Source organism: Megalops cyprinoides, chromosome 2 (genome assembly GCF_013368585.1).
Source record: "Megalops cyprinoides isolate fMegCyp1 chromosome 2, fMegCyp1.pri, whole genome shotgun sequence".
Classification (NCBI taxonomy): Eukaryota; Metazoa; Chordata; class Actinopteri; order Elopiformes; family Megalopidae; genus Megalops; species Megalops cyprinoides.
The window spans coordinates 45,878,015-45,904,030 of record NC_050584.1 but is presented as its reverse complement, the minus strand read 5'-3'; the positions used below and the strand labels follow the sequence as shown (position 1 = coordinate 45,904,030).

Here is a 26,016-nt window from a genome sequence, read left to right as displayed (position 1 = left end):
ATTAGAAATAATATAACAGGGTTAGTAATGTAGATGTGAGCAATAACTCAAATAATTTAAAATGTCATCAGATTTTTGCTGTTCTACAAACAGTTTTTAGACCCTCTCTAGGGCAGAAGATAAGATGATGCTTCTTAGGACACAAGTATTTTAAGGGAGAAATGTGCAATCACAAGTGACAAGTTAATAAAAACATCTATCAGAAAAGCTCCTTATCAAGGAGAAGTTTCAAATGTGGAGCTTAAAACAGTATTCAGAAATTGCCCCACAAGGACAAAGACAGGACAAGAAGGATTTTTTCTGAAACAAGCAAAAAATATAATCTGTTAAAAGAATGACCATGAAGTCATTTTGCTTTTCTTTCTTTCTTTCTTTCTTTCTTTCTTTCTTTCTTCCTTCATCCTCACATACCTCTCAAGCTCATTATAAAGTGAGGCAAACACAAATGCACACAGCGCACATTCACACTCACACACTTCTGCACACTTGCTCCTTGCTCCCCACCCAGTTCATGTATGTGTGTGTTTTTAGACCTGGGAGCAAGGGAGAAAGGAGTGCAGGGACGATAGTCAGAGGGCCATGGGAAGGGAAGATGGGAAGGCATACCTGGTTCCACTTCATGCCAGCTGCTGGCCTGGCTGCCGCTGCCCGGGGAACGCCCCTGCCCGGGGTAGTAGGACTCCTCTCCTGGACTGTCCACCTCGTCCTCCATGCACTTGATGCGCTTTGCAGAGCTGAGGGGTTCAGACAGGGGGAGGTGAGGTGTTTGACAGAAGTATTCAACCTTCCCCTAAACTCCCATCAGTCGAGAACACCATTTTCCCGGCAATCTGCCTCTTCAAAACATGTGCTACCAGGTTAATCAACAAACTGGGCAACTGGGCCTATGGGGAATACATGAACTTATATATGAACTTCACCAGGTATTTTGCTGCATGTTTACACTACCCCAAAACTGTGGTTGTGTGTTGGTGAATGTGTGCTGGCTGTGTCCCGCAGCACGCAGAGTGAGGGCTTTGTTCCTCCACTTGTCTGGATCCACCTGTCTTCCTGAGCGCGGTGCGGCGCAGTGGGCAGGGTCAGTGTGCGGTGGGGTGGCTCATTAATAACCCCGGCTCCCCAGAGGACGGTCAGATGAATAGTAATCCTCTTTAGCAGTGGTAACTCTGGCCCTGGATCAAGAGCAAGGATTGCCACAGCTCCCTGAGCAGGGGGAGAGGACGGGGGGTGCGTCCCTCCTCTCTGAACTGGGTGGGGGGCGCGCAGAGTGAGATGCAGAGGCTCCGGGCCTCTGCATGGAGCCTCACAGCTGTTGCAGATCCACACCTCAGCACACTGCGCTGTATCAAAGCCTAACTTGAGCTCCCTCTTGTAATGCCCGGCCCCATTGTGTTTGATGGAATAAGTGGGCGCTGTTTAAGGAGATAAAAGAAACTCAAACACACACACTCTCTCACTCTCTCTCTCTCTCTCTCTCTCTCTCTCTCTCACACACACACACACACACACATAAACATCTACACTGAGTTGTCTTCACATTGCGGTGAATTCAGTGTAGTGAATTTCTCTTGGAAAACTCTGTCACTGTGGGCTATTTTTGTAATGTGTTTGCTCTGACTTTAATTCATTAATCCACTGCCTTCTGGAATTTCTATTCTCTCATAGTTGCATAATTACAGACTAACACATGGGCACATTCACAGCCCTTGTGCTTAATTTCTTATATAGCACATATTGGCTAGAGAGGCCCTCAAGGCATGTGGGTGACCTCCCTGATACCTGTATCATACAGGGGATAGGGTTAAACACCTGTTTTGTGCCATGTTCTGACTGTCACACACTCCTTATTAACCCATAACCATTGTAACACCACTATTGTTAGGTATTACTATGAACCTATTGTAGGTGCAATATCTATCAATTATCTATCAATCCATCGATAATTCATTTCCTTCATTCATCTGGTATTTCTAAGACAAGATCATTCCCTTGTTGTGAATAAATTTCTATGCATGGAAGTCGGTGAAAAAATCTGTAGACACCAGTGTAGAGCATATCTGTAGGCTGCATCTATAATATATGGTTCTGCAGTTCCTGTGAGTGCGGAGCCCCCAGCCATGCTTTCAGCATAAGAGTGTGCGCACGCACGCACACACACACACACACACACACACACACACACACACACACACCTCAGGCCTGCAGGAGTGGCTGTGTGCTGGGATTACAGTCAGGGCCCCCTGCTCCATCGACCCACTCACAGGCCCTGTCTGTCTGCCTTCAGTCAACAGCACAGACACCTGCCAGAGCAGGAGAGCCCTGAACCACCCTGACTCAAGCAGAACATAAAGGAGGCGCTGCCGGAAGGGAGAGGGAGAAGAAAAGAAAAATCCCCCCTTCACGCCCTCCTCTCCCCCTTGCTTTGCCTCCTCTCCCTCCTGCTTTCTTCTCTGCGTCCCGCTCTCTACTAGGTGCTGCTGACAGGATTCCCTTTCTTCTCTCGGACGCTTGGCTTAATTGTGGTGTCTGTGCGCCAGTGCTAGACTAGCCCTGAGCCTGATGGTGGGAGTGGGGCTGTCGGAGAGGAGTTGGGCACAGGTGTTGTGTGCAGCTCCAGGTGGGTTAGCGCTCAGCTCCCGCGCACACGCTGCGCTGCGTGCGGCCTCCCGCGATTCCTGGAGAGGCGCGCACTCGCGGGTTTTTACGGCTCTCTGTAAAAGCCATCCATCACTGACCACCTCCATCGCAGGGGCAATTATGATTCATTAAGGCCCATAAGTGCCTGAATGAAGTGATTGAGTTTAGGATGATGTAGCAGGGGGGTGTCGGTGTACCTGCTGGAGGAGGTGCTGGGCAGCGGCCGGCGCATGGCTCCCGGGCTCATGCTGTAGTAGGAGGAGCTGTCCAGGTCTGCCAGGGAGAAGTTGGGCCCCGTCCCCGCCGCAATGGGCGCTGCAACACAAAGACCACAGGGCAACATCACAAACCCTTCCACCGACAGCCATTAACAACATCGATCCCAGAGAACCCCTCGTTCTCCCCCCATTTTATCTCGGTCCTTACAACAGCACTACACTGACAGCTGGGCTTGCTCCGCAATACCGTTCAAATTGTCCCCTCCAAAAACGGTTCAGCAGAAAGGTTCTTCAAACAGATTCAGCCCGCGGCGACGTGTCCCTGTTCTCAGCATAGGTCAGCGAGGGGAACTCTGCGGTATCGAACGCCTTTGTCATACAGTACATAACGCCGTGATGCCCCTTTATATTCATGGTGACTGGGAGCACTATTTTTGATGAGGACAGCGCAAACGTGCGAGCGAGGAGGGGATGGCGCTGCATACCAAACACACTGTGGGAAGAGGAGGATGGAGGATGACAGCCAGGAGGACTTTGATAGACACGGTGATGGTGTTCCTAATTAACATTGGAAGAGGACACTGCTACAGGGGCCAGGCGGAGGGACAGCGTCATCACAGCGGCGAAAGAAAATAAATAAAGTCCAGCGCGTAGTCACTCACAAAAAAAAAGGAGCTATAATTTCTGAGTCATCTCTTAATTTTAATTATTTTTTTTTCCCCCCCACTGAAAGCCCGGCCCGGTTCCTCCCCTCTAATAGAAGTGGCGGGGTTATTTACGAGGCGCAGTAAAGCGGGTGCATTTGCATGGCTAATAGTGGGATGTGAAGTAATTTGTGTGAGAGCTAACCTGGGCACCGGGCTGCAGTAATTCAGACGCCCTGCTCAGCTCGGAGCCGGCCACACGGGCCCGCAGTTACGGGTGAGAAAAATGACCACACTGCAGTCTGTCTGACTGGAATGGAAATCAATCATAAAGGTAATCCGCAGTCTCTACCTCTTAAGGGCTTTATCAAGTGCTTTTGCTTCGAGGATTCCAAATGAAGCCTGTAGCTATCAGGCCTGCATTGATCTTTCTCTCTCTCCCCCTCTCACCCACTCCCCCTCTCCTTCCCTCTCTCTCTTACCTTCTTGCGCTCCGGTACAGAAAGTGTGTTAGCAGAATGCTTCAATCTCTTCGATCTACTTATCAACCACTTAAGTCCAGAGGAATGTGCTCCATGCGGCAGATGCTGCAGGATGGGACAGAGTGGGGCAGCGCGGGTGAACGATGACCCTGTGGTAATTGTGGAGTACGAGCTGTACGAATGGGGAAGTGCTGAGACGCCCTGCTTCCATGTTCGCCAGCATGGCATACTTCTAAGGAGGCCTTCATTTCTTCCTTGTGGACCTCAGCTGTATCATCCCCCTGCCCCCCAACACACACACACAGACACACACACACACACACACACACACGCACACACACAAACACATTCAGCAACCGTGAGCTAAACCTCAACAAAAGCCGGAAGGTTGTATTTTGAAAAAAAAAAAAAAAAGACAGGGTCTTTGTTCAGCGGATTTTCAAATTGAAGCGTTTGACAACAAAGGCTGCAATCAGCTTGAAAATGGGCCGTCCGTCCAGCCAGTGCCCATGGCCCCCTCACTCCTCATGGCTTTATTGACTGAGAGTGTGATGGCTGATGGGATGTGGAGCCCTCACACCCTGACAGGGCTTTGCTGTTTTTTCTGCTGGATCAGCGCCGGTGTTTCCTCCAAAGCCCTGAAGACCTTTTCCTGCAGTCTGTACACCAACTTTTAACAGGGAAGGATGGATCCGTAGCTGGACGGAACAGCCCCCGAAAACACACACACACTCACCAGCAAAAAACGAAACTATCAAAAAACTTTGACCTACCTTAACTTTCACTATGGTTTGAAGAGGTAACAAAAATAAATGAATGACACAAGATGAAGATAATCACACATCATGACTTAAGCTTATGTTTGAGTAGGAGAGAACAAAGAAGAACAAAAATAGAGGAGACCCTGATGCCCTACGCCTGACGTTGATGGGTTTATTAAGCCAACAATTACACTTTATTCCATCTCACAAAACACTAATAATTTCAGCAAAGGTACCACAAAAATATGTACATATACATCTAAGAAGGTAATAGTGTCCTTGTGGATTCCAGCGGGTGCCAAGAGAATGTTGTAAAATGGCTGCGACTGTGATACCAGAGGTAGTCATAGAAGCAATTACCATTACAACCAATTAATACCATTAAGGTGATTATTTTGGCTATTAGAAACAGGAATCTTTTCGCGTTTGAATCCAGATGGTAGAGGGTGCAGCCAGTATCCCCAGCGGTGATGCTGGGCAGCGCTGGCAGCGGTGAGGCCAGGATGAGACCGTGCCATGGCGGCGCTCGGCTCTTCCATTATTCATCCGCGCCCCCTGTTCTGTCATATGGCAGCGCTTCCTGTGCCAGCGCCTGGCTCCGGGAGCGGCGGGGCACGGGGAATCCCAGGTGTCCCTGTCCCTGGACGCTGCGTTCACTTGCCAACATTTCAGCAGGGGCTTTTATTTAAGAAACTATGAAATAACCTAAGCTAAACTAAAGCCCACCTTTCCCCTCCTCCTGCGTGCACGGAGAGGGCGGAATTACCAAACCGGAGAAAGCCTCACACTATCAGCCTGCACCTTTTCTCTGCGGTACTCTATGTCAATGGGTCCTGCAGGAAGGGGTTTAGGATGAACCCAACTGAGGGAGAAGAGCAAATGGGAGAGAGGGAGAAAAGAGAATGAAGAGGATGACAGAAGCAGCCTCTAACCAAAAGACTGCAGGAACAGACTGGTGTTCGAGCTGTACAGCAGACTCTGGAAACGGGGGGAAAAAGAGCGAGAAGAGGGGACAGAGAAAGAGAGAGGGAGGGAGTGAGTGAGAGAGGGTGAGAGGGAGGAGGGAGGATATGGAAAGGGCGGACCCAATCTCCGAAATTACCCCAGCCTGGTATTGACCGGCCAATTATGTGGAGTTCCATTTACAAAAACGTAGCTATAACCGCTAACTTTATGGAGACTTTCATTTCTCTCTCTCTCCCCCTCTCTCTCTCTCTCTCTCTTTTTTGTGTGGCGCTTTAATAGGATATTGATCGACAGAAGCAGATTCGATTGGGCTGCCACTGAATTGTGTAATGGGTGCACAAAGCCAAGGTCACAGCGTACAGACAGGGAAGAGCTAAGGCAGCCTGTCGTCCATTCAATATCACGACCTTTCATCTTCCAGCGGACGCGAGCCTGCACTGCTCCCCTTACCCATTCACTTAAATAAATCACACGCACACGTCCCTTCCCTCTGTCCGTCTCACAGTCGCACGGCACTCCTCATTCACTCAGATTGCACACGTGCAGCCCACTCGCTCTCTGTCTGATCTCACACTGATCCTCTCACCCATTCACTTAGATAAATCACACACTGGCAAATTTCACCTACCTATCTCTCTCCCTCTCACATGCACGGACACAATCATGCACAGGCATACACTGATCTGCTCTAATCTCCTACACAAAGGCAAATCCTGTTTTAGAATCCATACAAACAAAACTTTACTGGCAGAATGTATGTGCTAAATGTGTACAGAGAAGGTAGAAATGGACTGTACACTTGGGTTTATTTTTCAACTGTGTGTTTACCAATGTGTGCCCCTTTAATCATTTAGATCAACAATGCAATGATTAATGGCCTGTAAATTATGATTGTGAAACTACCCAGAATTTAGGAGACTGAGCTATCTCAACTTTGGGAAAGAGATTTTGAGCTCCACCAGAAACAGAGTAATTGAAAAATACTCTGCATATCAGCTTTCCAGAAACATCTAGTGAGCTTCTAAATTATTAAAAAACAAATAGAGATTCATTTGTGCTTACAGTAACAAAAGGGAAAATAACTATATATCCAATATTCAGAATTTGCTGTTTCTTACCTTTAAAATTCACAAGTTAATGTATATTTCTGTAACATTCTCATTAATTGTTTTCTCCTGCCAATCAATCTGTATTTTAGAGATTTCCTAATACATTTGGTCAGCCCCTAATTGAATTCCTGTAAAACTAAAGTAATGATGATGTTCCTATGCAGCAAATAATCTTTTGCTACCTTTAAGGCCATTCTCTTGATTTAAGTGGATATAAATTCAGCAGAGGTCTGGACCTCTTCAACCCCAGGAAGGGACTGTGAGAGCCAGATATTGTGGTTTTTAAGGAACTTTCCATTTTCTTCAATGTTTTAGCTTAAAATAAATCATAAATCATCAAACACCTGAGTTGGCTCGCTCTGAAGAAGTGTACTGGATTTGTAGTTTTTATCAGGTCACCAACATTGCACTCTGGATATTAATAAACTACATTACCAGAGTGCACTGTGAATGCAGAGCCACCCTGCAATGAAGCTTTGCTCATTATACGCTAATATTCTCCAGAATTAGAAATCAACCACAGCTGGCTCTTCTCAGAAAAAAAACTCCTCTGAAGAAGGGATTCAAATCAATATAGACCTGTCAGGAAATTTTAAAAAGATGAAATGTAATTCTAATAATCACAATTCAGTTTTGAGAGGTATGATACCTGTAAAAATCTGTAATAGTTTTCCTGTCACAGTGCGTTTGTGGTGTTTGAGGGAGAGGGAAAGAGAGAGCTGGAGCTGCCCAGCTGTTTATTGTGTGCTGTTCCACCTGATGTACAGTGACACAATGGAGGTTCAGAGAGAGCGGAAGGACGTTATGTAGCTGCAGTGCACAGGGGGAAAGACGAGAGGCGCTTCCTCTCACGAACATTAAAATTCAAAAATATAGCCCTGCGACCCCTCTAGTCCAATCCCAGAAGCCCCCTGGTGACCAACAGTCACTAGCCTATGGTGAGAAGAAGGGGGATAGAAAGAGGAGTTAAAAAAAACACACTTTTGATTTGAATTCTCCATCCAGCAGATGCCACCCAGCGTCTCCCTTTCTTCCCTCCATGTCACAGATGTTAGGATAAAAGCGGATCTCTTCGCAGAGCTGGATCAATTATGCATATTCCTTAATCTTGTTACAATCATATGCCAGGACTTCTGATGCGGGACTGTGCTGGCTGTGCTAATCGGACTAATATCCCCCCCGTTCCCGGTCCCCTAAAGGACCACGCTCCCCAAACCCCCCCCCAACCCCACACCAATCCAACCCCCCACCCCTACACCCCTGCAGCTCCTCCCCTTCCTTGTCTCTGTCACACTGTCGCCCTGCCGGCCACAGCGCCCCACACAAGTTCCCTCTCCAGATGCTGCCATTGTGTGCTGGCAGTGGAGAGCCCACCTCTGTGGAGCGGCTGCCCGGGCCCCCCTGGCGCCCCTCTCCCTCCGGCGCGAGGTGCCGCCGCCCAGGATTAGGTCACGGCGCTGCGTGATCAATGCACCTTTGATCAGAAGGCTCCTGTGAGTGCTGACAGGCAGTTTGAATCGGCTATTGTTAGCGGGTATCGACAGGCCCGTATGGATCGGGCTGCGCTCTGTCACTCTCCACCGTGTACGTCTGCACTTTTTAAAGGTCACGTTTCTCCTCCGCTCTCTTCTTAGAGCCCCCTCTTTATTCCCCTCTTTCTTTGCCCATGGAAATAGCGAGTCAGAGTGCTCCTGAACCCCCCTTCCTCTTCTCTCTCATTGTCTAAACCCTTCATCAGTCCCTCTTCATCACTCTCCTGTGTCCACGAGGCACAATGGGGCGTGCATTGTTGTTCCAATCACTTTGTCAAAAGCGACTTTTCACAGGTGCTTCTGCAAAAAGACTGAGCGACTATACAGCGGTAACGAGGGTACAAAAACACACTTATCTTTCCATGAAGAGCACTCACAACTCCTAGTGAAATGCGTGCCTGTGTGTGTGTGCATACGTGCACGTGTGCGTGCATTAATTGATGTGTATTTTTCTGTTGAGCATTAGAAGCAATGTTGAAACAGCATGTGGCACACAGCGGGATAATCCCCACTTTTCCAGTTTGGCTTTGCGGTAATGCAACGGGACGCAGCAGACGTGAACCTAAGTGGATGGGCTAGTAATACTCTTAGTGCCATCCGGCACTTACCTGATAGAGGAGATGCCAACAGTTTGAATCTAACTGAGAATGAAGATTATGTAAGTGACAGAGAGAAGCAACCTTTTCATTTTGTTTAAATCTAGAGAGAAAAAATGTTATTGATTCTGTTTAATATATCAAAATTATGAACTTACTATATGCGAGCGATTAAACATATATCTTCTACACAGGGAAGTGTCAGTCCCTATGCTTTTTAATGGACTTCGGTTTCACTGTTCATTTAACATGTTTATGTGGAGAACCACAGTATTGTCTTCCATAAATTGCATTACTGAGCAGACTATATTGATGGGGAATCTGCAATCTAATAAAAAACCTGCTTGCGTATTCCCTCCTCTGCATAGTGGAGGATGTGATGGAAGGAGACAAGAGGAACTTACTCTGTGAAACTCGCACCAGCTCTGTGACACTGAAGACACCTGATGTGACGAAACTGTCCTGGAAGCCCAGGTGTCCTGCAAAACCGAGAGAGCAAGAGAGAGAGGTAGAAAGCCATGTTAATGCACTTCCTTTTCCATGAAGAAGAAAATGACTGAACACTATACATTTTCTTTTCCTTATTTACAAATATATCATGTCACATATAGATCATATTTTTCTAAATAACCTGTATGAATCCGACTTTCATGATCATACAAGTCCATCCTTCACGACTACTGATTAAAATATCTTTTGTCAATTTGGAGCCCAAAATGAAGCTACATATAATTATATGGACTGAACGTTACTGTCAAAAAGGCTACATTCACGACCAGACAGAGGAGAGTTGGAAAAGAGCTAGAGACAAAGAATCACAGGGCCTTTGACCCTGAGGATTATGGGGGATTGAGAGGGGTAGAAACTGAAGTGTTTTTTTTTTGTGCCACTGTCTTAGCCTAACTAACCACTCTCAGTTCAAAATTGCCTCCTGCAATTGGCTGGATATACTGCAAAGAGAGTTTGGGGCAGGTTACTCCTTCCTTGCTGACTCCCTGTTGGACGTGCCATTGCCACAGTGACTCGGTGCTGTGCTGTAAAGAATGCTGTGGGGAACATGGGTGTTCAGAAGCACCTCCCCTTAACCTCGCAGCAAAGCACAGTGTGGCTCTGCAGGGCCAGAACATCCCTGGCCCAGGCTAGCACTAAGACCCATCCCTGTGTCCAACAGGGGAGGCCAGAACAGGGGAATTAATTCAAAGAATAATAAGGAGACAGAAGTACACACACTTTTCTAAAAGTGCCTCAGAGACTATGGTACAAAAAACACATGCATGCATGTGCACACACACATGCGCACGCACACACACACACACACACACACACAAACATTGGGAGCTCCATGTCCCACTGGGGAAGAGGAGGAGGAGAGGAAGGGGTTTAGGGTGACAGGCAGGGCGGGACACATCTGGGAACGGTCCCCTGGGTGCTCTTTGAGCCGACTGCAGATCGGTGCTCTCCCAGCACAGGAGCTCGCCCTCCACTCACACCTCTCACACGCCCTACCCTCAGCTGACCTCACCCCTGACCCCCTGCCCTGACCTGTGAGAGCACAGTAGGGCGTAAGAGTGAGACACAGTCCTCTCAGAGAACTCTCCTCAGACGGCACCCCAGTGAACATGTCAGTGGAGACATGGGAGAAAGTAAAGAAGGGACTGAGGCCAGAGATTGTGGTGGGGAGCTGAATACAGGGAATCAGGAAACTGAGCGGGTGTGGTCAACTACATAGGATGGAGGACTCTTGGGGGTGCAGCTCTCTGCAGCCCAAATCGGTGTGCCTACTGATCCATAGTTCATAATTCAAGGTACGTTCTGTCTCAGAGAGGCGATTACTGCCAATCTGTGGCCCAACCCTGAAACTTACAACCGTTTTATTCACTATTCAAAAAAACAGTAGGCAAGTAAGCTTCACTCCCAAATTCTGCCCCTTTCCCATGCACCCCTCCTCACTCCACACTGACATATTTGTGAGATGCTGAGCTTAATTAGCAAACCCACAATCCACTCTGCCCTCATCACTTTACACTGAGCCTGAATAAACTAATTCAGAGGGAAAAGAAAGAAATGTTTATTGTCTAAATCCTTTAGCACCGTGTAATTCAAGTTACTTATGTTTGACATGTTTAACAATAACATGTAAATGAATAATGATATTCTAATGCAGTAAATATATAAAAATGAAAATTTTCCTTAGTTTCACAATAAATATCCATTAAAGTTTTTCAGAAAAGCGTGAGTTACACAGTATTTCTGCACCTTGAGCAAAATACTTTCGCAACTGCCTAATGAACGTCCTTTAGATAGGAACTTATCAGGAAAATAATAGTAATGAATTTGTTTAAAATAGGATAGCAGACACAGCTGGGTGTGTTCCTCCCAACTGATGGGAAATCAAGTTCAGAAAACCTGCTCTCTCTGTCTTGGCTGTGCTTGACTGTCGTTTTCTCATGAAATAAAAGAGAAAGATCTTGAAAAGAAGTGATGTACCCATTAAAACGCTTCTCTGCAGTTCGCTGGCGAGAGCGCCATAAAACCAACAATAGAAATGAGTTTAGCCGTGACTGTTGCTGGATCTTGAGACGTATAGCATGTGGACCAGAGGAATAATAAATAAAAAAGCACACAGCACAGAGGGCGGATAATATCTACGGCTCATTGCGAGCGAAACTGCTGACATTAGCTAAAAACTGTGTGGACCCAGAGAGCAGACCTGCACAAACGCCCCTGACTTTGTAAGAGAGAGGGAGAGAGGGAGACGGGGTGAGAGAGAGAGGGAGAGGGAGAGGGAGAGAGGGAGAGAGAGAGAGAGAGAGAGAGAGAGAGAGAGAGAGAGAAAGAGAGAGAGAGAGAGAGAGGGTGCGAGAGAGGGAGAGAGAGAAGTCAAAGTTTCCAGGCAGCTGTATACACTGTGACACAACAATAATACAGCACAGACCCCAGCAGCACAATTACTGGGAAAAACGGCCGAGTGACGCAATGGAGCCCTGAGCCCTCTGCAGCGCGGTCACCACAGCTATAGAGAGCGTATACACTCCAGGTTCAGCGAGGGCACTTCTATGGGTGCCTCATATAGGGAGGCTGGGGCGAGGGAAGGGGGAGGGCTTCCATATCTCAACAAGGATAATCACTCCCAGCTGTGTCCACCACTCAGTTCCAGAGACTGAGGTGATGGGAGAAGGGGAGGGGGGGGGAGCAACATGGCTCCTTTTTCCTAGGAACACAGACATTTAAACCCGAACTGCAAGAACCTGGACTAAGAAAGTAGAGCCAAACAAAGGCGATGCCCAAATGTAAATCAGGTGGCAATAAAGTTATAGGATTAAAGGAAAAGAGAAAAATGTACGTTTTTGCAATCTGCTAAACCACACCGCTGCAGATCTGGGAGCCGTCTTTCTGCTTCTCTGCGTCCCTGTATGCCTCCTCGGCGATAGAGCTGGGTGTAAAGAAAAGGATATCCTCTGGCCTTATCTCGGGGCTTCTGAAGTGTGTGCAAAAACAGCCCCTGTCCCTGAAAGACTCCAGTCTGCTTTGTGAAAGAGCACGTACCACAGAGCTCCAGGGTCAGGGTTTACCAGGAAAAACAACACACAAAAAAACTCCGCTCCGTGTTTTCCTGCCTGCGGAGTGGCGGGGAGGAGGCCAGAGCACAGAGGAGCCAGTAGGTGATGCGAGGGAGCGAAAGTGGGAGACGTGGGGGGGGCATGTGTGAGCCCCTGCTCTTAACCGTGAACTCCACTGCGACCGCCAGGTCAACTGCAAGTTGAACAGGATGTATCCTTTGACGGTTACTAGGCCGAAGGCGACTGCACTGTCACTTCCCTGACACTGCCAAGAGCACCCAAAGCCACACTAACTAAGCTAATCTTGTTTCTGTCTGTTTTTTTTTAAATATGACCAATTACATAATGTATTTTCAATGTATAATGTATTTTTTATTCAGCATTTTGTTTGATATTTTTATCCCATGCACTGCAATCTGTTAAATAACTGTACATGATAACAACAACTACAATAATAATTAGTATAATTACTTTTCACCAAGTGCCTTGCTCTAAAATAACTGTCTTTCTAATTAGACTACTGCAGCATTTATTGTATTTATTTATTTAAGGTAGACCTTATCTAAATGGCCACTGATGTTCACATTTTTTGGAGTGATGTTTTGGGCATAACAATAAAAATGCACACTTGCATGTTCCTTGATGGTATGTAGAAACCCCCAGCCTAGCAGGTGACTCCAGGCAGAGTGTGTGATCAAGCAGTCTGAGAGAACTGAGAACACAGAGAGAGCTCTGTGTGTGTGTGGACCTGGCCTAGCCCCGGGTCGACAGAGGATCTAATCCTGCAATCGCAGCCAGACGGCAGATGGAGTTTGCATAAAAAAATAAATAAATAAAATGAATAAAAATAAAATCACACAGGCATTTATGGAGTGATTATGTGTGTATTCGCACAGGAGAGACACACGAGATGGGTGACCTTCAGTTCATCCACAGGAGAGAGAGTGCAGATGAGTAGATGGGATCAGTCACATATGTGAGGGGAAGAGATGACAAGTCCTCTGTCTATTTCAACTAGTCTTAATGAAACAGCCAAACAAGGGGAAAGCCATACTTACAGGCAAGGAAATAATATCTTTGACTCAACCAGACATAAACACTTCTCACACTAAAGATAACCAGATTTGCCTCACTATTGGAGTTGTCTGCCTCTGTGTGCTAATACAATCTAGCTGACGCCTTCTGGAGGTCCTAGGAAAGCTTGCTTCCAGCTATCTATTGCTGCACTTTGAATGGAGCTGGCGAACCACTGCCATTCGTGTGACATATATGCTGTTGTGTAAAACCTGATAAATCAGGTTGATGAATGGCACACCCCAAATGACATTGCTACCTGTTTTTTTTGTCCAAAAATACACCTATCAATCTGCATATGCAGAAACTTTTGCCGTTTTTCCTTCTTGCAGCTTGATCCAGCCTCCTGCACCAGCCTAGGTGTACAGACAACAAGAGATCCCTCTATTTCCTGCATGTGTTTGTGTTGTAGCAGTTTAATGTGAAGAACATTTTCATCAAAACCAAGACAATGTGTGGGTCACCAGTAACTTTCTCTGTATTTGTCTGTTTTGATATATGCACGGAAAACTTCACATACGGTTAAAAGCAGCTTCAGTGCCATATAAGTAATTTGCTGACGTATTGGCAGCGTCAGTGTCTGGTGTGAACAGTTACCAGGGGATAGAGCCAGCTTTTCAATACCGTGAAATCGGCGGCCTGTTTGATGTGGAGGGAGCTGTATCTGGAAAAATCTAAAACCAGTAATACTGTGGTTATAAACTACCAAAGCAAAATAAATCTGTTACAACAGCTTTTCAATCACATTATGCCCAGCATAATGAATTTAGTTTCTGCATGGTTTTCATTTCCCAGTTCGGGGCGTAGGAGGGGCATCACTTTCCTTTGTCGGACTCCTTTTTTTTCTGGTGTTTGATCACAAATACGATCCAGACAGAAGCTGCAGTCCCTGCTGAAGGACCGCCACCATCCCTCACTTGTAGTGTTGTACATCTTGCTGATCTACAGCAACGTTTATGCAAACTACAACAGCCGGGCAAAGATGGATAAATCAAAGCAGATGAAGGATTTCTAACTCAGTCAAAGACGAAGACAGAACCCTCTCGATTTCTCACCCCACCGTTTCCCACCTTTCCCACGCAGACTTTTAGTGCCATGTGAGGATGTACCTTCACATACCCCATACATCGGGAAATGCCTGCTTAATGCTGAGACCCAAGAAAGCAGCGATGGAGCACCGACGCTCTGTTTTACCACACGGCCAATGAATGAACAATGGATTTGAGGTTATTCCTTAATCCCTGCCATACACACACATACTGAAACTTCTTCACAGACACAATCCTGTTAGAGTAATCTCTCAATTCTGGCTTACAGTGGCAGAATGTTCACACTGGTTTTCACTCTATACTGAAACACTCCAAAACACAGTACGACCTGTAGGTAAGGGGTGCAGAGGCTCAGAGATGGCAACCGTGAATGAAGAACATGCGTTGAGCAGTATGCCCACAAGAATCAAAAATAAATGAAATATTTATTATGCCAGGGTTTTTTATTCCTTGTGTCAAGAATGGTTCATTCTACATTCTATGAGGCTCAGGTTCTGCAGGTTTTAGAGTTACTTTCCAATCAACATTTGATTTATATCTAGTGTACTATGTTACTGTGTACTGTTACTATACCATGACTACAATTATACAAGAGATATATTATATATTAAGAGATTAGTTATTAGTTGACCTTGTAGGTCTAGACAAATAGAATTCCTCACTCCTGTTTTATGCTACCTCCAAGAAGGATTCTGGTTTAGTCAGTACCACCAGGATTGAAGCAAAACTCACCATTTTCTGGCTGGTCCTTGATGTCAGCTTCACTAGGCTGGTTTGGACTTTCAGACTGCCCTGATTCTGCAAAAAAAATACAAGAAAGTGCACTGAGTTTTTGATACACACAGAAGAGACACACAATGGAAGTCACCCACTTCCATTTTCACAACATGCTATTCTCTGTAAGAACGAGAAATGGTATTCATTGCTTCAGCGGCCAATGGGATTCACTGTAATCCCTGCAGGTCATTTTATTCCACCACTATACAGTAGAAGAACCGCATACCACAATGAGTCACCGCACACTCCCACTCATTCGAATCACCTAGCGGTAGTATTGCCAAGCCCTGCGCCGCGCTGGCCATTCAGGTGAAATCCAATTCGCATGTCTCCATTTAAGAGGGCACACTGTTCCAAGATCAATTATGGTGGGTTTCCACCTTATGCTTTAAGTGTAGTCAGTAAGTCTCAGGAACACAAAACTACTGTGAAGACAGAATGGCAGGGAGAAATACTACCACACTTTAACTTCAACACTCCTTTTCTCAATGATTCTATACAAAGCTTACATAGTTGAGTTTTACATCAGTGTTAAGCAGGTATTTTTCTCTTTGACTCCTCTCAGTCTCTCTCCTCCTCCCTCTCCTAGGTCAATGATATTAACAATGTGCCTATATATCAGTAAGTTTGAAACAGTCCTCACTTGGATTTCCTGGAATCAGCTGTCCTTGGATTAGAGGGTAATGAACCTTATACTCTCGCACTCAGAGTTACCCCAACAGCAGTGTGGAAATATACAGTAATCTACGATTGTATCCTGGTGGGGGGTTGTGTATTGTGTACTGTGATTCTACACTGTGTGCATACGGGAATCCAAGACTTCTGTCAGAGTGTAACTCAGTTTCATTTGTGTGCTTCAAGCTAAAATGTGTGACTGGAAAAGGTAGCAAGTGCTTATGAAAATCAATGCCTGGAAAAAGCCTGAAACCCTTGCCTTCTGAATTCCTCATAAAAGCAGCATGTAAACCTGGGGAAAATGCTCCATAGGCACTGCTTAACAATATCATTAGCTGTGAAAGCCATGACAAGGAAACATGCATTAAGACCGTAAATAAGTTTTGTCCCTGTTTGTCTCTCTTTCAAAGCACTGCTGCCAAAGCCGCAAAAAGAACATACCTAGTGGATGATTAGATGCTGTGCAGGTATTGATCTTACACTGCGGATAAAATTGCTGGAGTAGGAGAAATATTACCTATATCCACACAAACCCAGAGTCTGACACTTACTCTCTTATGACTCAAACCTTACAGCCTGACAAAACGAAGGTGGTGAACTTACAAGCAGAGTCTGATTCTCAACGTACACTGAGGTATTTACAAAACTGGGTTTTGTACACTGAAACACATGTATGCATTTTGGTGACATTGTTATATTTTTTTCTGCTCTTTGTGTGATAATTGAGAAAATAAAAACAGACCAAGCCCAAAGCTTCCAGCAGGTTTCACACAGAATTTTGATCTCTAACCAAAGCATTTTTATATTCAAGTGCTACCGGACAACTCCATTGTTCCCTTTCTTCCCAAAAGAGCACAACATTCCATTACCTATAAACCAATGCAAGCGCCCGACAAGAAACTGCACTACACAGACGTGACGAGAAAAACTTAACGAAAAAGAGGCAAAAAAAAAAAACAAGGCGCCAAACATGAACAAAAAGTAGCTATAGCGTAACTTGAGGTACACAAAAAGTTTGGCCATCCCTTCCCCTTGCAGACAAAGTAAACAATTTAGAGACTTGTTTGCATTCTGCTCAGCGTTGCAGTCTGCATCAACAGCTTAAAACAAAGGCAATCTGGAGACTAGGGAACAAAAAGTCCCCCCAGCAACAGCAAAGAGATATTTGAAAGCGGGGTGTTTGGAGGAGGGGAGGGGGGGCAATGGGTGTGTGTGAGGGGGTATTTTCACACAGTCTGGCATTGCCCCCTCAACGAAGTGCTCTCACCCAGTTCCCCTCGCTAATTAAATATGCAAATGAGGCGTGAGACCCAGACTCTGTGTGTCACACCTGCATTTACCCCCCGTTGAGGGCCCTCAGAGAGAGAGAAAAAAACCTGCGTCCAAAAACAACAAAAAAACCTACACTAAACAACAAACAACAAAACGCCCGGCACAAACAAGCCCATTCAAACACTTATCCCCCATACAAGCCCATACCAACCCCCTCTTTCAGCTACACTCTCTGAAAGGCGATAAAGTAATGGTCCCGTCTACATCTAATTTAGTTCCCTCATTGTTAGAAGAAAAGCAAAAGGACAGGGGAGGGGGATGGATAATGACAGGAACCTGGAAAAAGAAGTTTTCACTTTTTTTTGGTCCATTTTAGTAGAATCCATGTTTCTAAGTCCCTCACAGTTTTTGTGAAGCCTAATCTAAAGGATCAGTAACTGGAACTTGTAGAAGATCAATGAAGAAACGATCCTGCAATTAATTCATTATAGTTATAATTATGAGGATGCAATGTCACAAATAATGAAGAAGTTCAAAACTTCAGACATACAGTAAACATGACTATTTGTAAGTTGACTATTTGTAATCTAAAGAACTTAATCAGTAATGAATGGAAACCAGGTCAATGTCTGAGTGGCTCATGGGATATGAATTTACCTCGTGCTATAGAGAAGCCGGATATACATTGTACAGTATTTTCCACGGACAGTACATCCGTTTAACACATGGCCAGTACCTCACAGCATCTCTTTAATGGCGTTTCATCATAAAAATTCCAGTATGGCCAGGGACTGAAGAAGCCATCCGCAAGGCCTCTGAACTTTTAAAATGAAAATACTTCATGCAATTGCACCATAAAATTATGTGTAGAAGAGAAACAGTAGCAGTGTTGATTACACTATTTTCTAAAGAAACGATGCAATGAGTTCTGGTAAGTGCTAAAAGGTCGAATGCAAGAGTTGCATTCTATCACGGGCTGAGCAGTGCCCTGGCCTCCAGCTCTCAGGCCCTCTCTCTCTCTCTGCAGCGCGACTCTGGCGGCGAGTTGGGGGGACTCCGCCTGGCCTGCTTCATTATGCATGCACAGAACCATCTGTACTTCTCCCAGGTCTCTGCCTCGGCCTGCCGCTCTCTCACCAAGTGCCTCGCTGTAATCCAATTGTGTGTTAAAACCCTGCTTTCAAAAGGGCCTTTACACACTGGGCTCAGGAACACGCAGCCCAATAAAAGAAGGGAGAAACTTAATTTAGAAATACAAACGCGCCTTTCTGGGCCCTCAATAAAAGGTGAAGCAAGAGGGATCGGCTTATTGTCTTCACAAGTATCGTCTTCTGCGTTTTTTTCTTTCTTTTTTGCCAGACTTTGAAAAATGTTGCACATTCTCAGACCGACCGATTAGAATTGGCATACCTGTCAGCTCCTCCAAAATGGCGTAGAGGAAGTACATTTCTACACCAAGCCACTCAGCAAACATCAGAGACTCAGATATTTTAAAGTGCAGAAAGCCACGGGCCTGCTCCTAAACAGAGAGTGAAATTGTTCTACGAGTGAAACAGACACTAAATAAAACAAATGAAGATAAATACATAAACAAAGAGAGGAAGCGACGAGGACAGACTGATCAAATAAATTCATTGTCTTAATTCTAGAAAATAAACATTCCTCCTGGCGCGTCAGGTATCATTGTCCCTCGCCAAGCCCATTCCTGAGTAAACACAGACAGCACCCGTGTTACGGCATTTCACAGAAATCCTCCGAGCGTGGGGTCACGGCGTTCACACTCAGTCTTCATCACTAACTCATATCTCTTCGCTTCTCCTGTTGCTTTGAGCGGGGGATCGGGGGAGCCTGGGCAAGTTTATTTCCGTGCGCTTTGCCTCTGTCCTGTGTTTAAGTAACCTTGACCTCTCCTCTCTGTTTTACGTCACTCCATATTAAATAAGTGGAGTGTTTATACAATTCCCCCACCAGGAGGGCCCTTCTGCTTCTCATCTATAGATCAGAGTATCACGGGCCTGTTGCTCCTCTTTGCTTTCACAAATGTATGCTGTTTACAGAAATGTTCTTTTTTTCAGAGGGGCAGGAAACAGGGACAAAAAAGGATATAATTACAGCTGCTATTTGTGGATGCTGCCTGTCCTTTAAATAAACACATGTATATATGTGAGTCCGCGGAAGACGCAAATGAAGCAGGCACCCAGAAGGGAGCACACAAGGGCACGCAGCAGGCTTGCCTTCGGAGTTCCAAACACCAGTGCGGCTGCCCTGGAGCCAACGACACAGAGGCCTTGCGGTGTCTATTCCTCTGGTCCTAATGGCGACACCACGGTCTCACGGTCCAAGACAGAAGCCGAACTAGGAAGGTGCTGTTGACATAAGTGCAGTCAGTGAACATGTCCATCGGAAGAAGCCTGTGACACGGAGGCGGAGTGTTCTCCACCTCAGTCCCCGCCCCCCGGCTGCATGGCCAGTTCCAAAGAGTGCTGTCCACTTTGGCCACAAGAGATCTACTGAGCTGCCGCTGCAGTTCTCAGCTCATGGCCACAGCCTTAACTTCAGCTTTTTCTTTTTCACTTACACCTGTATCCACAAACTTTGCCCTGTGAGTTGGCAAAACATAGCACCTAAACAACACCTTTCACAAATGGCTTAGTAAATGACTTTTACTTGTTACTTGTGCAGTGCAGAAGGTGTAATGAGAATCATGAAAATGAGTTGCTGTAGAGCCCATAGATATGCAGAAAATAGGAAAAATAGGCAAAAGAACCTGAACACAAAATATGCCATAAATATTCTACGCATGTTCACTCCCAAGGTTTCAGAATGTGATATCATTGTCACATGCCATGGAGAACAGTGATGCCTAACCACAAGCTATTTTCACTGCATTGTATAAGCAGACACAACATTTGGCAAGTTTGTACTGGAGACACAGGAAACTGAGAGTGGTATTATTTCACACATTATATCTTGCACATTCCACACTGAAGCCATATGTGCAATATGATTGGACCAATTCAGAGGCCAGTCACATTCATACATGTCATAGTTACCAGTCTTAAGTGTATTTTGCTTGAGAAAAACTTATTCTTCAAGTCCAAATCAGCTGTTTGCACGTGAAACTAAAAAAGCACTTTTGGGGACAAGGGTTTAAAAGAATTCAGTTTTTAGCTTTCAGCCTTATACACGTTCCCATCCCTCTCTCCAGTTTCTCTCTTTCTCTCGTTTCGGTGATGGGTCACCCTCTACTCCCTCTCTCTCTCACAGACAGTAACAAAGAGCCGTGCAGTGGGAAAGGCGCTCTGACAAATGGCGGAGGAACAATGCAGTGAGCGAGGCAGGGAGCAGAGCGCTGACTCCGAGCCGCCTCTGCCCGGCACGTTTACAAGGAATCTGTGGGAAAAGTCAAAGTCCCGAGCGCATGGGCAGGCCGCTCAGAGAGACACTCTCTTCTCTGTCCTGCTCCCCTCTCCTACATGCCGGCTCCCCTGGTATGAACCGCAATTTCTAGGAAAGAGTGGAAAAAGGAGGCAGAGCAGAAAAAAAAAGTTCTTGGCCTTTTCCCAGCAAGGCTAAAGGAAGCAGAATCCCATCATTCCCCTGGGATGCAGTGAAATATACAGCCCTGGGGCCGCTTTCAATTTACTCTCTCCTGCTCTCTCTCACTCTCCCCCTCTCTCTATCTAAATAGCTGGGCTGTGAGAGAGAGGTTGAAGCTGTCAAGGATCTAATGTGTACTGTGACCTCCTGTAGCCCTGATGGGGAGAAATAGAGAGAGGGAGAGGGGGTCAAGTGTGTGTGTGTGTGTGTGTGTGAGGGTATGTGTGTGTGTGAGTGTGAGTGTGAGAGAGAAAGACAGAGAGAGAGAGATAGTGTGAATGTGACTCGGAATATGTAATGGAATGTGTACAGCACACAGCACAAGACACCAAACTCATAAACCTTTCTTTGCACCATTACAGTAAAGGAGAAATACAGACGTATAACGTATGCATGTGCTGGCTGCAGTAATGAGCCCATCCCACATGTACTACAGTAAAAATAATTAAGGGATATTGTTCGATCAATGCTTCCACAAGTCCAAACACAACACTTCCTGTCTTTGTCTGCTGTTTCTTTGTCACCATGGAAATAGCACAAAGAGGAGATAACAGGGCTTGCCCTCATACTGACACATTAGGAAGGCCAGACTGTTTTAGATCCATAAAACCCAAATGAAATATCCAACCAAACAAAAAACAAAAACAACAACAGTGTACTGTATGACATTCACCACTCAGGAGGCTTGTGCAGTGCCTGTGTGATCCAATAAGAACTATGTTTCCTTTTGACCTCCTCTAATTTTTATGTCCACCCAGTGCAGGATCTGTCTGAGGACACAGCACTGAATCAAAAAAAGTGTTGTCAGTTTGATTGTCATTCACCACAGATCTAATTTGGGTGAGTACTGTGAGGCCCACCCCCCTGGTGACACAGAGGAAGAGAACAGGGACCCGTGTGCGCGTGCTGTAATTCACCGTCAACAGTGTGCACCACTGACAGGCTCCAGCTGCACACACACTGCCGCAATGCATCCTGGGTATTCTGGGGCTTTCACAGCGCCTGTACAGCTGCACAGCCTTCGCAACACCAGACCCTGAGGCCAGGTAATGCCATCCCACCTCTTGCCCTTCAAAATGAAAGTGAGACTGACTTCTCTTCACTCTGAGATGGAGATCACACTGGAGCAAATTTCTTTCAGGGGGAAGCAGTTCTTCTTCAGAGGCTCTCTTGCCCCCTCCATCTCCATCTTCCTGCCGTTTCCCATACCCCACTCAGCTTAAGATAAACACACAGCGAATCTTTTGGGTCGCGGGTCAAAAGAGGCTCCACCGAGGGTTTACTGACTTGGGAAATGATCAAGCACAATAAGAATAATAAGGGGCACTTTCTCTTCTCCCTCCACCGTTGGTCTAATTTAATTTACTATTTTAAACAAACTCAAGATTCTGCTCATAAATAAGTCACTCGGAGACAAATGAGTAAATAAATCTGCTATAATGAAATAAACATGAGCTCAGTATTTGCACCTTCTCTGGCACGGAGAGTACAGACTTATAAACTGGCCACTGACACAAAACCGTATTTCTGTGGGAAGGGAACCCTTGCCTTCTCCCCCCTCTCGCCCTCTCCCTCTGCGAGAATGAAAATAGAAAACGTCCATGATCTTGGAGGTACGACAGCAGCAAATAAAGAAAACTGTATGATTCAATTTGGCAGCCGGCTCTCTCGCTCCCTCTCTTTCACTCTCTCTCTCTCCCTCTCGATCTCCCCCTCTCTACAAGTCCCTGGCCGCAGCCCCTGTCTGGAGCCAACCCCAGACTGGGAGACCCTTGCCAAGCCTGGAACACACGCCGCAAGCAACAAGCTACCCTGCCCGCCACTTTCCCGCCGCCGGCGCTCACACGGACCCTGGCACGCTATCGCGAGGAAACCCCCCTCTCCGAGCGGCCGCTGGACCAGGGCTCCGCAGCCACTCGGCGCTCGGCAGGCACGAGAGGGCAGGAGGGCGCGGGGGTCAGTCCGTGGAGCGTTCCTCCCACACCTCCGCATGCTGCCAGAGAAAGGCCAGAAGCATGCGCCTCGATAACACTGCCAGAAACGCCACATCTCAGGGACGGAAAAAAGGAAAAGAAGAAGAGGGAAGCGCAGGATTACACAGTTCCGAGTTTGGCTGCCGGCTAAATGAGAGCGACTGGTATTTCAGGCCGTGCGCAGGGGATGGAACATTGCAGCAAAATCATCGTACAAATTCAGGGAAAAAAAAAAGAAAAAAGTGCCACAAAATAAATATATTATAACATGACATATGTCTCTTTCGGAGCACAAATATACTAGGCATTGATTTTACACAATTCTCTTATTTCATATTTAATGAATTGATACAGGCTTGGTTTAATTTAGGAATGCTATCAATCGATATATTGAACCACAAATCAATCTCTTTAGCATTTCTTTAATCTCACATAAAACAGAATCATTATTTATGTTTACTACCACAGTAAAATAAATTTTAAATAATTATTTACATTGCACATGCACAAAACAATGTGTGTTTTTAATGTATCTTAATGTACCATCTAACATCTAAAATATATGCCAGATTAAAAAAATTCTATAATACAACTATTTTATTCACAATGATTTATATATGCTTTATATGTATTTTCCCACTATTTTCCAAATTTAATTCAATATTTTTCACAGGAACTTATAATAACTGATCTATGACAATAATTTAAATCCGTAAAAAAAAGAAATGCATGGATGGGAAGAGAAAAGGCATTGAAAGAGATATGCCATTTACAGAAAAAGGCCTCTTTGAAAAACGCTCAATGGCAAAGACCGATCCAGTTCACGTCCCTGGCATCACCCTGAGAGAGCAAAGGAATTCTGGGCGATGCCAACCGAGGCAGTGGGTTGTCAGTGCAGTCCTGGCAGAGCCCCGCACTCTTGGTTTGATCGGCAGAGAAAGGGAAATATTCTTTCGTTCAGCCGTGGCAACGAGTCGATAGATCTCGCAGTGAAAATTATTGTCTGATGCCTACTGGTAGCGGTGCAAAACCAAAAAATAATTTGAGAATTAAATTCAAAATTAAAATTTTCTGTCTTTATACTGAAGCTACAGAATGGAGCGAGATGGTCAAAATTAAAATGGTAGCCCATTCTATTTTTTTTTTCCTCCATGTGTCGTCTCTTTTTTCGCCCTAAAGCATCCCAGGGAAGCGGTCTTTCGCCAACGCACTCGAGGCTCCCTCCTCGCTGCCCCTCCCAGCAGCCTCCATTTTGTGCACATCAAACAGCCACCATTTTAAGGCTCTGCTTTCAAGTAAACCATCGAAAAACACCAAGAACAATTCTCCCCACTGCCAAACCTGTCGCCTAAAACTTTCCATGCCGCGCCATGTTGACCGCGGTTCAAACGAATTACTCGATTCATTAAAAAATAAAATTCAAAATAAAAAGGGAAAACGCTTGGCTTCGGATAAGAACACCCTGTTGCCAAGAAGCCATTTTAAAGCTAGTCACCCAATCTCTGTCATTTGCCTTTCTTCTCCTCCTCCGCTCTCTCTCTCTCCCTCTCTCTCTCATGTTTATCCCGAACGTAGCTGTTAAATGGTCCTGCCAGGCAGTGCTACACGGAGAGAATCACGTTAGCTGCCTCCATTGTTGGATGACATAGAAGCTGCTGCTGCCAAGGAGTTTGCTGCCAAGTCCAACAACATTCTGATTTTTTTTTAAAAAAGGAAAACACAAACACACACATGCACACACACAGCACAGGACAAAATCCTCAAGAAATTGCTGCCCCCCTTTAACATACCATTTCGGTATTTACTTAATTATTTATTATCAATTATTCCCCCAACCCCCCCGCCCTTTCATCAAATGCCCTGGCAGCCATCTTAAAAGCTTTGGCAACCATTTTGAAAATGTCTGTCTCCTTTCAGAAGTCGACATGCTCCATGCCACGTTTTTTTCAAAAACAATAGAGGCTAAGGAATCACCGCTGACAGCTCTGAGTGCAATCACTCAAAAACAGGAGCAGGTAAGAGAAAAAGCGAAATAAGACACACAAATATTGTAATTGCACTCGATCTGAACAACAACAACAACACTAACAGAAGTGGTTTCCAAAATTCCAGCCAAAGCACAACTGGCAGTGGCACACCCCACAACACAGCAAGACAGATTTTTGATCTTTTTAATTTCAGCTCGGCAAGACTGAACTACAGGCTCCTTTTGCCAAACAGTATGATGTTTGTGGTGCAAATGAAACCACAATATCATAGACACTTGTTTCTAATATTTTCCAATTTAAAGTTACTGTATTCCATATGAAAGGTTTTCCAGAGCAAACTAAATAAATTATCCACATTCAAACCTTTTGTCACCTCAGCGTTAGCGGTAAGAAACATCTTAAGTTTCCTTCTTCAACGACAAATCAAAGCTGAAACTCAACTGCACGTTTTCAAATGCTCATTTACCGCATAAAGCAACTGGTTAAATAAATAGATTTTTGTTAGTCAAAATTGCCAGAGAAGGCCACAGTGTAAAACATGGAGTATATAAGCTGATCAGTCGTTATTATTATTATTATTATTATTATTATTATTGGTGGTGGTGGTAGTGGTATTCATGATTGATACATTTTTTATATAGCAAATACTTCAGAGTCAATTAGTATGTCACTTTGTTAAGATATATAAACTCCATATCACAGTATCAACCAGAAAAACAACACTGGTGCTGAATAGCCCAGAAAAAAGTAAAGTAGCATCAACCTGAAAAGTAGTGCTAACATTCAGTACAACCTACAGAAGTAGACGTCTATACATAAACAAATCATCTAAAACACTTATCCTTCAGATCCACATGGTAATATTATATTAGTGTGTGCACAGACCTTAACAATGATCTGAAAGAGCAACAATATTTATATCATAAATGTAGCATTTTTATGATTAACAGCACCTGGATAGCAGTAACAAACACGGTCAAATTACTGACGCAAATGTAGTGTAAGAGCAACCAGGCTATAGGCAATGGATACTGTTTATCCAGATTCTGGGAACCAAGATAAATGATTAGCTGTATGCTTTATTAATATTATATAGTCACCTA

At 45.2% G+C, this 26,016-nt stretch overlaps 1 protein-coding gene across 12 annotated transcripts in view; it reads right to left on the bottom strand.

Moving 5' to 3' along the window:
• The window catches only part of nfia (nuclear factor I/A), a 167,930-nt gene that overhangs the window by 23,413 nt on the left and 118,501 nt on the right, over positions 1-26,016 (bottom strand). For all 12 annotated transcript variants that reach the window (XM_036553865.1, XM_036553873.1, XM_036553918.1 and 9 more), the window contains exons 3-6: positions 15,361-15,426; positions 9,350-9,424; positions 2,835-2,952; positions 607-734 (exon numbers count right to left, since the gene is read on the bottom strand). In XM_036553865.1, coding sequence (XP_036409758.1) covers positions 607-734; positions 2,835-2,952; positions 9,350-9,424; positions 15,361-15,426 — 387 coding nt within the window. The remainder of the gene's footprint in view (positions 1-606; positions 735-2,834; positions 2,953-9,349; positions 9,425-15,360; positions 15,427-26,016) is intronic.